Source organism: Eptesicus fuscus, chromosome 6 (genome assembly GCF_027574615.1).
Source record: "Eptesicus fuscus isolate TK198812 chromosome 6, DD_ASM_mEF_20220401, whole genome shotgun sequence".
In the NCBI taxonomy this organism is placed as follows: Eukaryota; Metazoa; Chordata; class Mammalia; order Chiroptera; family Vespertilionidae; genus Eptesicus; species Eptesicus fuscus.
Genome location: NC_072478.1, coordinates 87,286,903 through 87,305,044, shown reverse-complemented (window position 1 = coordinate 87,305,044; position 18,142 = coordinate 87,286,903). Strand labels below are relative to the sequence as shown.

Genomic DNA, 18,142 nt, shown 5'->3' with positions numbered 1-18,142 from the left:
CTTTAAAAGTGATGATTTTGATATGAAAGACAAAGAACATCTAGGGTCAATCAAAAAAGTTTGAAGACCAACAATTGCAAGCATTATTGGATGAAGATGCATGTCAAACTCAAAAACAACTTGCAAAAAGTTTAAATGTTGCTCAGCAAACAATTTCCGATCATTTACAAGCAATGGGAAGATTTTAAAGGAAGGAAAATGGGTGCCACATAACTGAACGAAAGACAAATGGAAAACCGAAAAGTCATCAGTAAAATGTTGCTTCAACGGCATGAAAGAAAGTCTTTTTTGCATCGAATTGTGACTGGCGAAGAAAAGTGGATTTATTTTGAGAATCCCAAACGCACAAAATCATGGGTTGATCCAGGTCAACTATCAACATCGACTGCAAGGCCAAATCGCTTCGGAAAGAAGACAATGCTCTGCATTTGGTGGGATCAGGAAGGTGTGGTGTATTATGAGCTTCTAAATCCAGGTGAAACCGTTAATACTGATCGCTACCGACAACAAATAATCAATTTGAACCACTCTTTGATCGTGAAATGACCAGAATGTTCCAGAAGACACGACAAAGTAATTTTGGTTCATGATAACACACCATCACACACTTCAAAAACAGTTAAAGACACCTTAAAAGATCTTGCCTGGGAAGTATTAACCCACCCGCCGTATTCACCAGACCTTGCTTCTTCAGATTACCACTTGTTCCGATCGATGGCACACGTACTTTCTGAGCAGAACTTCAAAACATACGAAGAAGTGGAAAATTGGGTCTCTAAATGGTTTGCCTCAAAACAAGGGAAGTTCTATTGGGACGGTATCCACAAATTACCTGAAAGATGAGGAAATGTGTAGCTAGCGATGGACATTACATTGAATAAAGCCCTTTTGATGTTTCTCTTGAAATGATTGTGTTTTCTTTGACTACAAAATCCGCATTATTAACCAGTACAATGTCAAAGTTTGTAAATTACAGGAGAGGATTCAAACTCAGCTCACTCCAGTCCTAAAACCCAAGTATACCCTTCTACCTGTTGCCTTCCTACTAGTATAATCACAAAGCTTGTTTTTAGGAGCCAATTTTACCTGATTTTTCAGGATTCCCCAAAGTTCTTAACTGCTTTTGAGTTACAGATCCCTTTTAGAATCAGAGCTTTCGAAAAATGCACAGAAGGTTAAAATGCACATAAAGACACACTTTTACATGGCTCATCTATTGACTTAGGTTAGACCCTTCCGGTAAAACAAGGAGAACTTCACAGACTCGCCATGCTCCAGGGACAGACCCAAGTAACTGCAAAGTCACTAAGTCAACAGGTGGCTGGACTATTAGGAACTGCTATCAACTCCAGGTTAAGAGTAAAAACAAATGAAATATGGGAGTGCACCAAGGTAGTATAAAATGAGGGCACAGACCAAGCAGGCTGTTCCAGCAATTCTTAGGGCTAGCTGATGGGGCCAGAGGACATGGGGTTTGAAGAACCAGGAGGGGAAAGGCCTTTGATTAGGAAATAGAGGCTAAATCAACATTTAATGCCAGTGAAATGTCTTGAAGGGGGACACGCAGTGCCAAGTTTACTATTGGGGCCCGAGGACTCACAGATTACCCACTGTTTCTCACTACCCCCGTCAGCCACTGTGCCTTTCACACTTTTCTTGCTTCTACACCCACTTCCTTCCCTCCATTCTCTTAACCTCCATCCCAGGCCAGTTCCTCATATTTCTGGAAAGGTTGCAACAGCTTCCTTACTTTCTATCCCCATATTCAACTTCTTATTTAAATACTGATGTCTGAATTCTCTCTCCCGTACCTTCAATGACAGGGTAATCCAGCTAATATTTGATAGTTAGGATAACTAATAATGATTAGATAATTCATATTAAATTGAACAGTATGAAATTGCCACTTGAGTAGGATAAAAATAGTCCAAGGGGGCAATTTCATATGCTTCAACTTAATAGACTCTGGGTGCATAGCTTTGCACCGTTCAACATATTATCTCATTTAGTCTTCACAACAGCCATCTAAATAACTCTAACTTTACAGATAGTCAAAGTGAGGTCTAGGAAAAATTAAATAATTTATACAGATAGCAAATGACAGACTCAGTTCCATGTCTAACTCCCCAAATCCCACCTTTAGCAACCTGGAAACTGTCTTTTTATAATAACACATATCTCTGTCCTGCTGTTGTATTTATGAGGGCCCTTTGAATCCTAAAATAAGAGAATCATTGAAATCTAAAGCTGGGAAAGACTTCGATGCAGAGATTGTGAAATAGGGACCCAGAGGGGCCAGACCCACAATGTACATGAGAGAAGCTGCCTGAGTGGTTAGCATGCAGCCTGAAGCCCCAAATTGGGGTGGCTCTGGGGAAGGGGCCATGGAGAGGAAGGGTGAGGTGCTGGGGGATGGGAGCTGGGTGGGCAGTGCCTCTCAGCTCTAACCATTCCTGCCATGGAGGAAAGAGAACACAATTACTAGGTCTTCCAATTCACCAAGAGAAGCCAAACAAATCTAAACAGTAAATGAAGGATTCTGTCAACTGTTGAGAAACACTACACAGGGCAGAGAAAACAAATCTACAGGAGTAGATGGTCCCTGTGCCACCTACTTTGCAGCGCCTGCTTCGGTGTCTGTTTTTTCAGTTGATTCACTTCCTGCTCTGTGCAAAAATCTCTTCTCAGTTATTAGTGGGCCAAGGTGAAGAGAGAACACTCACCTTCTCCCATCTGGGGCCCAGTGGCATCTGGAACACTCTGATCCTCGTAATCCTTGTTCTTAGGAAATATTAATGATTTAATCTCCCAAGCTCACTCCCTGTCCTATGCAGCCACATCTGTGAGATTTGCAGACAAGACCCAGAGAGAGTCCAGGTGGAGCAGATCGCATCCTGACTCAGTTTTGCCACAGACGCCCAAACTGTCCTCAGAAGGCCAGTCTCAGCCCCTCCACGGAAGTAACCATCGGACTTCCCAGCCATGGAGGACGAGGTGACGGAAGAGGAGGTGGAGAAGTTTCTGGACTCAAATGTCGGCTTTGCCAAACAGTATTACGACCTCCGCTACCGAGCTAAGGTCATCGCGGACTTGCTGGGGGCCAAGGAGGCAGCCGTGGACTTCAGCCACTACCACCCGCTGAGCAGCGTGGAGGAGAGTGAAATCATCTTCGACCTCCTGCGGGACTTTCAGGAGAACTTGCAGGCCGAGAAATGCATCTTCAATGTCATGAAGAAGCTGTGCTTCCTCCTGCAGGCAGACCGCATGAGCCTGTTCACGTACAGGGCCCGAAATGGCATCGCGGAGCTAGCCACCCGCCTCTTCAATGTCCACAAAGATGCGGCCCTTGAGGAGTGTCTGGTGGTGCCCGACTCCGAGATTGTGTTCCCCCTGGACATGGGCGTGGTGGGCCACGTCGCACACTCTAAAAAGCTCACCAACGTCCCCAACACAGAAGAGGTACCCTCTTCCCCATAGGAGGGAGGGCAGGGAGGCATTATTCGGGGGGTGGGGGGGAGCGGCGGGTCTGGGGTACCCATGGGATGGGGAGCTGCTGGCCACTATGACTGGGCTGGTGATGACTTGGTGCTTCTTTTTATTTATGACTTTTTATTTGGGGGGAAAAACTTAACAGTTGAATTAAAAAAATAGTACAGAGAACTGTATACCTTTCATCTAAAGTCACCAGTTGTTTATATCTTGCCACACTTGCTTTATGTCTCCATTCTTTCTGATCCATTTGGGAGTCATTCGCAGACAAATGCCCTTTTAACCCTGGGCACTTTGTTGCGTATTTCCAGACCAGGAACAGATCTTAAGTATCCACAGTACAGTGATCAAATTCAGGAAATGTAACATTGGTACAATACTATTATCTAATGGACAGTCATATTCCATTTGGCCAGTGGTCTCAACTGAAGCCCTGTCTCTTCAGTGTCCTTGAATCTGCAGGAGTTCCCCAGTCTGTCTTTGTTTTCCATGATGTGGATGTTTTTGAAGGGTACAGGCCAAATATTTTTCATAATGTCCCTCCATTTGGGCTTGTCTGACACGTCTTCATGACTAGATTCAGGGTATGTGTTTCTGGCAGGATATCACCGAGGTGATGTGGTGCTTTGCTTCGGGCGTTAACTCAGGAGACAGGATGGCAGTCTGCCTCATTCCCGGACATGTTAGCATCCATCACTTGGTTGAGCACTTGGCTCTTTCTTCTAAGAGTCCAGTGTTGTGTGGGATTCTACTGGCAGCTCTGACAAAGACCTCTTTGATTTCCGGGGGTAAATCCCTTGAATACAGTTCTCCACATAGCCCTCTGCCAGGACCAACTCCTACTCATCCTTCAGATCTCAGCTTAAAGGTCACTTCCTCCGGGAGGCCGTCCCAGATCCCTGTTACAGTCTCCTTCCTAACACCCGTTATCACAATAAGTAAGTCCTGGGGGCCAGGGACCATGCCTGCCTTCTTATCTTCTTTATCTCAGGACCCAGAATCCAGCAGATGCCTAGTAAACACTTGGCATGAAAGACTCACAACGGAGTCATTATGGCATACACTTACTTGACCCTTGAATTGTGCAGGTTTTAAAAATCCACATATAAGTTGACCCATGCAGTTCAAATCTGTGTTGTTCAAGGGCTCAATTCCTTTAACACATGTCTCACCTGAAAGAATGTTTGCCCCATGATAGCCAGGCCCATGCAGTTCTCATTTATTGCCGTACTGGCTAAACCAGGAGCCTGTGTTCGGGTATTTCCATGATCCAGCCTAGATATTGGTGTCTTTGTGCTCACCTTATCTCTGACTTTATTTCAAATTAAGGATTTTAAGGTTAAAAAGAGGAGGAGCAATGGGGCTTCAGAGATCAGCTCATTGAACATTTATTTAGTGAATGAGAAGCCTGAAGCCAGGAGAGCTTGAGGAGGGGCTTGCTCAAAGTCACTAAGGAGTTACTGCAGGCCCGGGACTTCACACCCATACACGAAGAATTCAAACGGGTCATCTTTTTGACCTGGGTTCCTTGGCAAGATAAGAAGCACACACTTGGGCCTGTGCGGGAGATGGTTTTCTTTGAAACACACGGGCCTGGGCCTCCCATGGAATTCCTCTCTCCCTCATCTCCCCTGGACACCCAGGGCTAAGGGTAACGGTTCTGCATCCAGGGAGCTTTCCTGGGGGACTCGCCTATCACTGGATTGGGGTGTGTTCTCCCTTCACGCCTCTCTAGATTTTAAGTGTAGCCAACACGGACGGTCACGGTCTATGACATACTCTGACTATACCTGCTTTACAGAGGATGGAACCGAAGCCTGGAAAGGTCCGTTAAGTCACTTGTTCAGAGTCCTGCAGGGAGAAAGGGGCAAGTGGGGATCGGAACCCGGGCACTCTGGCCTGTGCCCACACTCTTCACTGCCCCACTATTCTAGACCTCCTCCTTATCTGTAAAATGACGGGCACTGGACCAGGTGCTGTGTGCCAAAGGTCACTTCAAATCATACGGCGGAAAGTTAGGGTGTGGAGCTTTGAGGTCCGATCTGGGGTGAATCACGACGCAGTCACTTTCTAAGAACATGGCCTTGGCAATGTTTAGCCTGTCTGGGCTTGCTCACTTGCTAATTTATAAAACGGGTGAGAATACCTACTTCGCAGTGCTGCTGTAGGATTAAAGGAGAGAATTGTTTCTCATCCAGTAGGTCCTGGACACATTGTAATGGCTCATAGTGGCAGCTCCCGCTTCTTGTTACTATTATTACTGTTTTGTTGTTGTTGGGATGGACGCTGCGCCAGGCCTGCATGGGATTTGGAGAAGAATCCAGTCGTGCCCCCTTGCCCTCTGGAGCTTTCGATTTAGATTCTATTTACAGGAAAAACAGAGAGCAGAGGTACCAAGAGCTTCTCTGGACCCTGGTGTTGCAGGGCTGGGACTTTAGTCCCCTGATTTCAAAGATCCCAGTCCAAGAGTTTGCTGAGCCCTGTCTAAGGGACAGCCTGCCGTTTCCTGTTCCACCTCAGGGTTCACTCTGGAAGTCATGCCTGTGTTTCTCTGGAAGTTGTCCAGCCTTGGGCAGTCACTGGGCTGGTGGCTCAGGCCTGGCAGTGAAGTCAGTGCAGGCCAGCAAGCCTCGCGTACTTGGCATTTGCATGTGTTTGCTTCTCCTGTTGTTCCTGCTTGAGAAATCTTACTCTATTTGGGACTCTGACAGTGACTGGGGACTGAAGTTGGGTCAGTGTTAAGGGACTGGACCTTAACTTGTGGGATCTGATGATAGCTCCAGGTAGGTAGTGTCTGAACTGAACTGAATTGTGGGGCACTCAGCTGGTGCCGGAGAATTAGTTGGTGGTGGAAAAATACTCACACATCTGGTTGTAGAAGTGGCATAGGAATGTGGCAATGTGACAGTAAAGGAAAACAGTGAGTTTTCCCTAGACACGGACAAATCCCATTTCTGAGGTCTGTCCTCTCAAGGACTCTTATATCTGGTATCCAGCTTTCCTGCTCTCCTTCTCTTCCTATGAGACTGGGAACCCAGCACTCCACATCAGAAAGAAAACGCAAGGAGAACCTGTCCCAATACTCTGCTTCTTACCAAAGAGGAAGCTGATGCCCGGAGAGGTTTCAATTACTGACAGCGTACTGGTGGGCCCCTGCAGCCACTCAGAGAACAAGTCTCTCCCTCCTGGGGGCTCCAGGGTACCACTCATCCCACGGGGGCATCCTACATTATGGTTGGAATTGTGGGTTCATGTTTTACATGATGTCCCCACTATACTGTGAGAACCCAGTGAGGACAACCTCAGCTTTCTTACTAGTCTTGGCATATCCAATGCCTCTGGCAAAGTCAGTGCTTGGTAAATATAAATGAATGAATGAATGAATGAATGAATCAATCAATCAATCAATCAGTGTATTAATGAGTAAATGAAGTCACTATACCACTTGCCAGCAAGGGAATTGTCTGTAGAACAGGAAAAGTGACAGTTCTAGATGGCAGGTTGATATGAGAGATAATGAGATGAGATATGTAAATTGTCTGGCTCTGGGCCTAGTACATCATCATTATTCAATAAATAGTAGATCTCATCATGAGACACAATGGAGCTTGGCACTGTGAAAGTTTGAAAACAGGACCTGAGGAACCTAGGAACGAGAGGCAGTGTTGCATTGCACTGGAATAAAATCTAAACCCTGTACGGTGGCCTCCGAGGCCCTGCCAGGTAGGCCCTGCCCATGTCTCTCCCTGCCTCGCCCTCCACTTCCCTTCGCCACCCTGTGCTTCAGCCACACTGGTCTTCTTTCTGTTTCTCAGGTCATTTTCCCCGTCCACCCCTGCACCCCCGCCTTTGGCCTTTGCCTTCTCTGTGTTTCCTGCTTGAATGTGCTTCACTTGCCTGGCTCCTGTGATTCCTCAGCTCTCAGGATTACCTCTTCAGAGAAGCCTCCCTGACCATCTGTACTAATGAAAGTAGCTTCAGCCTGCCACCCCTGTCTATAGCATCACCCCCTTTTTCCTCCTTCAAAGCAATTACACAACCTGGAGGGAGAATGCTTGGTTGTTTACCCACTTTTTGTCTGCCTACCCCATTTCACCAAGGAAGAAGTTTACCCATCTTGTTCATTGCTGTAGCCCCAGGGTCTAGAACAATACCTTACATACTTATAGAAGGTGCTCTGTTCATGTTCGCTGAACAAATGGATGACTTGGGGCTTTCCCCAGCTGGGCGTCTGATTCCTAGACTTTAAAAAATAAGCAATCTGAGCTAAATGGCTCCTAAGGCCCTTTCTGCCTCTGAGAATCTGAGTTTCTATGACACAGTTTAGAACGCTTTATATGCTGAAAATATAAGAATGACAACAATTGTGCAAGTGTCAGTCAACTGGTAGCTTTATTATGTGTAAAGGGCATTCCAGGGATGAGAACTCAAGGGAAACATGGTTGTGGTAGACTTAGTAACATCAGCCTCAGATTCAGGTGAGGCCCAAACACTGCTTTCCCTGGTAGAGGTGAAGTGAATATCGCAAGGCTGAACTGACCTCATGAAATAATCCTGAGCATGCCCCACGCAGACCTGGGTTCAGGGATTTGTCAGTGTCCTTAGAGAAGGACATGGAAAATGCTCTGTGGCTAATGCCTCTTTGGAGGTTTCGTCTAATCCACCAATGCTGATTCAAGCACAGCATGACAGGCTTCTCTTAATTCCTTTACCCTTCGCCTGGTTTGAGACAGCTTCATTGACAACGATGCTGTTGCCAATTTATTCAATCCCACTTCATCTGGAAGAAAGCCAAAGATGCAGAGCTTCTCACTCTGAACTTCTGAATCGAGAAAAGATTCTGCACACTCACTTCTTGCAAAGCTCTCTCAGTTGGCTCTGTGAAGTACACCTCCATCCTCAGAATAGCATGAACTGTGCATGTCTGGGCTGGCATGTGTCCCAAGCAATGCTGACTGTTGGTAAACCTTGCAGTGTTACCAGGAAACAGGAAGGTGGATTCTTTTGGAATTAAGACAACAATTTAGGATCTGTCTCCTCTTTCTGACCATACAGACTGTGCCGCCCTATACTGGTCTCCCAGGCTGCTTTAGGGTTGGAGTGTAGGGAGAGGAGTGCTCCTCTGTACTCTCACAGCTTTGAGCCAACCACTATGTCCTGCCACTATTATTGATCTATCAATGAACTGGCCTGAAATTTAGTCTCCCCATATATCGCCAATGTTCAGTATAAGGCCTGATGCCTAGTGGGCCTCCCATTCAGTTTTGTAGGAGGGGGATATCCATGGGACTGGCTGTGTGGTGCTAGAACTGGACTATCAGAAAAGCTGAAAGTAACACATTCTTTTGTTCAATGACCTGGACCGAGGTCTAACCTTATCCAGGCTCCCCCAAAAGGCAGTGGAGCTGAGGGCAGGTTTTGGAGTCACACACACCCAAGTAACAAGTAAAGTTAACCTTCTCGAGTTTCAGTTTCCCCTTCTATAAGATGGGGCACTAATGGTCCCCATCTCATAAGTTATTGGGAGAATTAAATTGAGATGGTGCAGTTGAAGTGTCAGGCACGATGCCTGCTAGCAATTGTGCTTATTATACTCACGGAGTTCTTTTTCTCATTAAGTTTCTGTTTTGGACTTAATTAAACCTTCTCTAAACCTCCCTCCCCATGCAAAGTCAACTCCCCACGGCCCCATCCCAGGGCTCTCACGTGCTTTGTTCTCATCTCCACAGCCCTTAATAGGTGCATCTCGGGCTTTCTTCTCCTACTGGACTCTAGAGGTTTTCAGGGCAGACATTCCCTCTGATTGCCTTGCTCTGCTGAAGGGGAGACGATGGAAATGTCTTCATTCTCTTGTCAACGGAGAATAGGGAGCCCCCTCACCCCATCCCTACCATGGAGCTCTGAGGCATTTTATTGTCTTTGCTCTTCATCTGCCCACCCAGCTTGTCTCTCTGCCTCCTTTCAGGATGAACATTTCTGTGACTTCGTGGACACCCTCACAGAGTACCAGACCAAGAACATCTTGGCTTCCCCCATAATGAATGGGAAGGACGTGGTGGCCATAATCATGGCTGTGAATAAAGTGGGTGGGCCCCACTTCACCAAGAGAGACGAAGAGGTAAGAATGCTTTGGAAAGTGAGGGGGTGGCCATGCTAGGCCATTCTCCCAGCTCATGAAGGCTTCTGAACCTTGCTATTTGGCTTGGCCTTGGTTTCCCCATCCATAAGACAAAGCAGTTAGTCTGACGCCCTCTGAGGGAGGCACGGCGGGATCCTGGGCTTTGGAGCCAGGAATGTAAGGGTGATTGTTCTGGCTCTGCTAATATCTAGCTGTTTGACTTGGCCAAGTTACTTCATTTGCCTGAACCACTGTGTTTTTCATTTGTAAGAAATAATGACGTGGGGCTTTCCCCAGTTGGGTGTCTGATTTCTGGGCTTTAACATAAACAGTTTTAAAATGGGGATTACTTTACAGCTTTCATCTCTTGGGGTATTTGTGGTGATCAGATAAGATAACATACATAAATGGCTTAGCACAGGGACTGAAAACACAATAAATAGTAGCTATTTTTCATTAATGCACCCCCATCAACATTGACATTCTACATTCTGTGAGTTTTATACTCTTATAATGCAACATGCTGTGAGTCAGCATTCCACGGTCCATCTGCTCAAATTTCCTTCGATGAAGCTTTTAAAATATTCAGGCGTTTGCTGATGGTAGAAGTGACCAGAAGAGGGATTTCTTCTCATCTATTTCCTCACATGCTCTTTGATTTTCAGATTCTGCTCAAGTACCTCAATTTTGCAAATCTAATTATGAAGGTGTTCCATCTGAGTTACCTGCACAACTGTGAGACTCGGCGTGGCCAGGTAAGGGGTTTGGCTCAGGGAATGGGCTGGACACATGTTTTTCTTTTTTACTGAACATTGATGTGATCAGGCAGGTGGTAATAAACATGGTTGAGAACCATCACACAGTTTCTGCCCAACACCCCTGGTGTTAGGAGGTAATAGATGTTTATAAAGCTCTATTCCAGAGTGATTATATGCACCAGTTTTCAAGTCAGATAGCTTGGATCTGAATCCCTGCTAAGCCACTTACTAGCTGTAAGACCCAAGGAAACCACTTATTCTCTCCAAGCTTCAGTGTCCCCATTTTACAAATGGGGATCATTATGGGTTCTACCCTCAAAAGATTATTGTATAGAACAAGAGACAAGTGGAGAGCACTTGTGCTCAATCAGTGTTTGTTATTCTCCTTCTCTTTAACAACCTATGATATCAAAGAAGTGGAAAGAGTGGTAAACTGGCCAATTATTTCACCTCCCTGGGCTTCAGTTTCTCTGTCTATAAAGTGGGGATGATTACCTTGTCTCTATCTCAGCATTATTGTGAGGGTGAAATGAGATAAACTCTAGAGAACTTGACAGAGTTGCCATTCTCCTCTAGCTCAGTGAGCTGCTGCTTTGTACCTTGAAAACTTTGACTGTTTTGGTGTTTCTTCAGATACTGCTGTGGTCTGGGAGCAAAGTCTTTGAAGAGCTTACGGACATCGAGAGGCAGTTCCACAAAGCCCTGTACACGGTCCGAGCCTTCCTCAACTGCGACAGATACTCTGTGGGGCTCTTAGACATGACCAAGCAGAAGGTGAGAAAGGAGTGAACCTTTCCAAGAACAGGTTAAATATACACCGAGAGGAGCCAGACTTGTGTCACCGAGTCATTTGCATGGGAGGATGTGGATAGTTGTAGAAAGTCTGTCACAGTTTTACACTGAGGAGAGGAGCACCAACATTTAAAAGGGGGAAATCAATCTAGGGCACAGGTGAGTAAAAACAACCCATATCTTCCCTCGTCAGCTAGAAAAGAAAGTGTATGGGAGAAGAAGGTGTAGGTGAGTGATAAAGAGATTTCTATATCGAGTGAAAATCCAGAAAGAAGAAAGCTGCCAACTTCAGGAATTCTCAGAAAACGCACTCAAAGGTGGGCAAAAGCCTGTCCCATGGTTCGGAGAGCCCGGGGCTGACCCAGGCAGTGGAAGTGGGGGCAGATGCTTCGGTCTGGTCCCTCAGAATGCTCAGGGGCCAGGTTTGCCCCAGATACGTTGGCCAAGGAGAAAGAGACTGAAAAGGTTCCTGGCATTGTTTTTCAGCTGCGTTTCCCCACGCGAACGCTCACCCGGCTCTTTCTCTGTCTCTGCCTCCTGAGCCTAATCATGTTCTGCCTTGGAATAACCAAATAACATTCCAGAGTTATTTAGATTCGTGATTTCCTATCCCAAAGGTCACAGGTACAGGATTCCTGTCAGTTTCACTTTTATGCCTTGTCATGCTGAGCATGGCGCACAGAGCAATGGAGACTCTCCCAATATTTGGTTGAATGAGTAGGTGAATCGCAGAATCTGGGGTTGGAAAAGACCTTAGATCTAGTGTAGCAATAAACCCTTAGATAATCCTTCAGAAAGTAGCATATGAATGGATTCATACAAATGAATGGTTCTTTTTTAAATCCAAAGAATTTCTGAGTAGCTGACTTAGAAAAACTCCATCTTAAGGTGCCCAATTTGTACCTTAAAGGATCTGCCCCCAGGTGCAAGCTGCTCTATGCTGTAGCATTCTGCCCTCCATTTCTTTTAAACTCCCTGTGAAAGGGTAAGTCACATTTCAGCAGGAATATTCTAATTTAGTCATCCCCCAAACACGGAACACCCTAGCAATTAGAGGTGGGTTGGGCTGCCTACAATCACTCTAAGAACCTCTCCCCCAGGTAGCTAAGCTCTTACCTGAGCTATTGTCATTATGAAAGAAGTAAATAAAGCCACTGAATTTTACACTTTAACAGGGAGAACTGTATGGTATGTGAATTATATAAACCAAGCTGTTTAAAAGAAAGAAGAGAGAAAGAGAAAGAGAGGAAGGCAGGCATAAACATGCCCCACTTTCCACCAACCCCTTGCTGACAATTTCTGCTTCTCTTCAGAGCCACTCAGTGTTTGACACAGGCAGTGTCAGCCCAGAGCACCTGTCCTTCTGGGTTCCTCTAACACTTGTATTCTCCTTCCATTACTGTTGGGTTCTTAGCCCACCCACCTGACCAGTCCTCCAGTACTTGATTGTTTCTTCCATGAGACTGCAAGTTTCTCCAGAGTGCAAACTGTGCCTTACCCATCTCTGTATATCTAGCAGAAAGCATGTTGTGGGGCTCAGGCAGGGCTCCAGTTCATGTTTCACACCCAGAATTGAATTTCATCCTGTTGTCAGTAGTCAAGAAGAAGCTGACTCCCTCTACTTGTCCTCTGGATGATATTAGGATAGGCCAGTGGTTGGCAAACTCGTTAGTCAACAGAGCCAAATATCAACAGTACAACGATTGAAATTTCTTTTGAGAGCCAAATTTTTTAAACTTAAACTTCTTCTAACGCCACTTCTTCAAAATAGACTCGCCCAGGCCGTGGTATTTTGTGGAAGAGCCACACGCAAGGGGCCAAAGAGCCACATGTGGCTCGCGAGCCGCAGTTTGCCGACCATGGGGATAGACAAACCACCATGACAAGATTGTTCAAATAAGAGAGAGGCCAAGAGCAAGAGGGCTTGGCATCCTACCCACCATAACCCAGCACTCATCTATCACTGACCCTAAAAATTCACAAATGAGCAGAGAGGGCACTGGAGGACTGTGCAGCTCTGTGTACAGTGGGAAACCAGTCGAGGAGCAGCAGGGAGAAGCTTGTTGCAGTGTCCCAGTCGGTTTCTTCTCCTGAGTCCAAGTGATGGTGCCGTATCTTTGCTGGCTCCTTCTCTCTGCCCAGGTCTTTCTTTGTCGGATGTCTTCAATGTCATCTTTCTTGTTGAATCTCAGATACAAGTCTATCTATCCATATTTGGCACCATTGCTTTTTCTTTCTCATTTGGAAAAAAATATTTTTTTTCCTGATTACAAAAGCAATATGTTTTACTATGGAATAACTGCTAAATAAGTTATAGTCTCATTCCAATCACCCAGGGAAAACCAGTTGTTACTCCTTTGCTGTGAATTCTTTGAGAACATTTTCGATATATAGTTAAACATGTGGGTCACATGATCTATATTCTTTTGTCACCTCACATTTTTCACTTGTCATGGACACCTTTTTAATCAATACATACACTTCTGTAGCATCATTGTCACTATATGCTACAACAAACTTAGGTTGTTTCTAAGTTTTCACTATTATAAATGATACAGCAAAGGACATTGTTTTAGCCAAACCTTCAATCGTGAATTTTCAAGACATGTAATTATTGTTTTCTTCATGCCTAGGAATTTTTTGATGTGTGGCCAGTCCTGATGGGTGAAGCTCCACCATACACTGGCCCAAGGACTCCGGATGGAAGGGTAGGTCTCTCTCTGGCCTGCTCAATATGATAAAATGTTGGATGAAATGCAAATGTAAAGCACTATAAAAACTGCTGACTTAAAAAAAATCACATGGGTATCTTTCTTCTCTGGGTTGGGATGTCTCCCTTAAAGTTACAATTTCACACTATGGCCAATTCCTGTAATTTACAAGGTTCTTTAATGTCTTGTTGGAATTTCATAGTAACTTAGTGGGTTGAAAAAGAAGGAATCAACATTCTCATTCCACAAAAGAGGACATAGCCCCAGAAAGGTCAAGCAACTTGTCTAAGAATTCACCCAGCAGGAGTTCAGATAATAAGACCTGGAAATATCCTTACTGTCTAATTGAGAGTATATAAATTGGTAGCCAGAGGTCAATTCCAATGCATAAGTAAACTTGTTTGACTGCATACATTTAAAAATCTATCTTTTTACTTTAAAAAAATTGAATTGGTAGCTTAGCACTTAAAAAAAATCAAGATATTTCCCATACATATCTATAGTCTCAGTTTCTTTTAAAAAGGTAGAAGATCAGTCAAAACTGGACTCACAATCCCATAGGGTAAATTTGATTGGATCTGGGTAGCAGCTATTTCTGTAAAATGTGGTCTGAGTTCTCCAGTTTGCCATAGTCCTCTTCTGTGAACACCTGGCCCCCCCTGCTCACATTTTTGTTTCTGTCAGGCCTCTAGGCATTCGAGTTTGTGACCGCTGGTCTCATACCATTGCTTTTTTTCAAGATGAGGTACAAACATTTGAGAGAAACTGATATGATATGAGTGGGAATGTGGAAATGGTCCAGGGTAAATAGACTGAGCCCTCAAATGGCCTATAGAACCTGTGGAATAACTGAGTGACCTTAGCTGAGGCCACACAGGGTAAGTAAGCAGCAGAGTCATGCCCTGGAGTAAGTTTTAAACCAGTGCTTTCCTACAAGCCCTTTTAGCCTGTTTGAAATGGTATGCCAAATTCTGCTAGGAGGCTTGATCCCACCCAGCCAACCCTAACCCTACTCAAAATAAAGGTGTGGGTCTGTGTGTGTGTCTTCGCAATAGACTCAAACTCTGGAAACTCAATATGAACACCCTTGCCTGTAAGCTTTATTTACACACCAGAAGAGATTTCAACTTTGGAATCCACATGGTCTGCTGTGCTTTATCCAAAATGACCTTTATCCCTTACTGTCGTCAAGTTTCAAACTATTCTTTTACCCACACAAGTTCATTAGGAAAGACGGAGTCTTCAAGGATTGCACCCTATACCACTCTCACAAACTATTTGGGTACACATTTCCTTTTTAAGTACAGCTTTTCATGTTAATATAGCTGATATGTTATAAGTTTTTGCTCCAAAATATGAGCTGGACTTGTAGCTCCTGGAATTTAGGAGGGGAGGAACTACAATAGAGATCAGCATAGCTTTCAGACACCATGAGCTTCAATTAACTTCAGTTTCTGTAGCTGCTTTGATATTCAGCTCTCTGAGCTGAGCCCTGAGATCAGAGGTCATGTCTAACTTCCGGGTGGCCAGAGAAATGTCGTGTTCTACCTTATCTGGCTCTTCACTCTCGAGTACCCCGATCTTTCAGATTGAACTGAACAGGGTATTTTCTCACTGAGCGCCAGCCCAGGAAGAGCTGCCCATCATTTGTTTAATTCAAGAAGTTTTGGTTTCACTGAAGTAACTAGCACAGTCATGGCTAAGACTTTTCCTTCCCCAAACCCTTCTCCATCTCAGGTAGCACAGGCTCAGTCAATCCTTGCAAGACTATGAGTCATTACATTGAGATGGAAAAAGGCCAGAAGGCAAGGGACGTTGGAATTGGTTGGTTGCTAACTTGTAAGGTGAGCTTGGCCAAATAGTTCCTTGGACCTTTCATTTTCCCATCTACGGGGGAGCTGCCACTGAACTCATCTCCTACGTCAGTTCCAGGTCTCGGATAGCTAGTGAGGACAGCACACAAAGGCCTGAGCTAGAGCCCAGACACAGCATGATGAGATTGGCCAAAAGTGAATCTTCTGAAAAGAGCATAGGCTTGGAGGAGAAAAGCCCGAGTTCAGATCCCTGCTCACCAGCTAGTTCTGTGGCCTGGGGGAACCTCTCTAAGCCTCACCTTCCTCATCTGTACCGCCTGGTAATCAAGCTGATCCAGGAGGGCCCTGGTAACTAAAGCGAATCATACACTGACACACAGTAGGCACACTAGTCATCATGGCTACTTGGGTTGGCTCTCACTATCTGCCAGGCACTAACGTGGATTACGTCATTTATTCTTTTCAATGAGTTTTCGGAGGAGGTCTCCTCACTTCCCCCATTTGGCAGTCGAGGAAGTGGTCAAATAATTTGCACATATTCAAACCCAGAATGCTTTTCTTTCTGGTAACGGACATCACATCATGCTTTTGAACATTCCCTTTTGTCTGCTAACATCACTCCCTCACTTTATCTGCCACATTCACATTAAAAATAGAGCTTTTGTCTAGATTTTGTCTAATTAACCTCCCCAAATCTTGGGTCTAAAGCTCCTCAATGGCAGTTACCCCTCACTTTATCTCCTTTTAAAAATAAAATATTGTGTGTGTGTGTTGATTATTAAAAAATTATAGAGGCTGACTAGGCATTATAGGGGGCGGGGGACAAAACAAAAAATAGCACTTGTTTTAAAACTAGTACATTTCCACACACGATGATTTGGCTATGGCTGTATTTATGGCTCTTTCAAAGACCCCTGTGTTGTAGCCTTAGCTGCTCAGGTGGAAGGTAACAAAGGTGCTCATTGATGGCTCAGTTTTGACTTTCCAAAGACTGAGAATTCTTACATGAACATGGACTTGAAGGCAACTTGGCTGAGCTACAGTGTATGGAAAAAGCCCTATTTACCTAGGGCACACTGATCTTTTTGTTGCATTCTGTGAAAGCAAATTAATTTTCCTGTAGGTTTCAAAAAACCCACGTCCATTTCTAACCTTTCTAAAGGAGTCTCATGAACTCCCTCGATAGGACAGGCTGTGTGCCCAGGGAGCTGGCAGCTTGCCTAGGAGTGCAGTGAGCAGCCCAGGCCCAAGGACAGATAGCCTTCCAGCAAAGACCTGCAGAAGGTCGAGAAGGTCATGGAAGTCAGCCTCCTCCTCCTCCCAAGTGGAAACTTAGCTTTTGACCAAAGTCTCAGCAACTAATGCAGCCACCTTTGCTTTTTAGAACTGCCTACAAGGTACTGCCTTTTATGCCTAGATCCCATGCTTGGTTTGGGAAAAGAGTTCTGGTACCTAACAACAACAGCACACATGCACTACAGCTGGGGAAACTGAGGCTCAGAGAGTACACCTAGTCAAACCAAGAGTAGAGCATGAGCCTTCACTCTAGAGCAGCGGTCGCCAATCTGTCAGACCTCACAGACCACCAGTGGTCCGCAGACCACCAGTTGGCGACCACTGCTCCAGAGCATTTCATCAAGCTGTGGAGTTCATCCAGTCTCCCCTTGGATGCTTCCTACTCGAGGGGGCTCCTGTCTACCCTGGGGCAGCTGTCATCCTTGGAAGAACTTAGGCTTCTGCCTCCTGATTAGCCAGAGTGCGCCTCCTGGAAGGACTTAGTCACTGTAGCTGCTGCCAGTGCTGGTCATTGAAGAGCAGAGCCTCCCATATGAAGAAGCTCATGATGGCCTGCCAATCAAGTGGACCTTCAGACACCCTTGCCTGGATCGGGAAGTTTTCTTTGTGGAGGTTCTGAGTCAGGAGGTTTGGGTGGGGCCCATGTTCCTACATGTCAATATTTAGAGCAGTACTTCTCAAAGTATCTGGAGTGAAGGAACTGTTTTCTTTGCAAATTTCTAATCCATTTTGGACTGATACTTTCAAAATGTGTTAAAAATATATAACTAGAAACAATGAGAATTTAAACAAACATGCAAAATGTCTTTTGTTTTGTTTCAAGAGACCTAACTTAACTCAGTCAAATTGCTATAAAAGTTTCTAAATGCCAACTCTCAATTTCTGTTTTCATATAATCATGGAATAGCAACTAATAGTTTGCAGACAGGTATCAGTCCAGGGACCCCCACTTTGAATGGCCCTGTTCTAGGTGAGCGTGATGCAGAATACAACACTGTTTTAAGCTGGTAACCGTAAGTGATATGGCATAATGAGCACTGAGCATAAAAGTCAAGGTTTTGATCCTGGCTCACTAGAAATGAGTCCTTTCCTCTCTCTGGTCTCATTCTTCCCATTGTTGAATGCTTACTGACTTGCCTGTCACACCTGGGAGTTGAAAGGATC

General features: G+C 45.0%; 1 protein-coding gene across 1 annotated transcript in view; it reads left to right on the top strand.

The window, feature by feature from the left end:
* The first annotated feature begins 2,982 nt into the window (after positions 1-2,982).
* PDE6A (phosphodiesterase 6A) overlaps positions 2,983-18,142 on the top strand; it is a 50,899-nt gene continuing 35,739 nt past the window's right edge. Inside the window, exons 1-5 of the mRNA XM_008152199.3 lie at positions 2,983-3,459; positions 9,455-9,607; positions 10,273-10,362; positions 10,999-11,139; positions 13,791-13,865. Coding sequence (XP_008150421.2) covers positions 2,983-3,459; positions 9,455-9,607; positions 10,273-10,362; positions 10,999-11,139; positions 13,791-13,865 — 936 coding nt within the window. The remainder of the gene's footprint in view (positions 3,460-9,454; positions 9,608-10,272; positions 10,363-10,998; positions 11,140-13,790; positions 13,866-18,142) is intronic.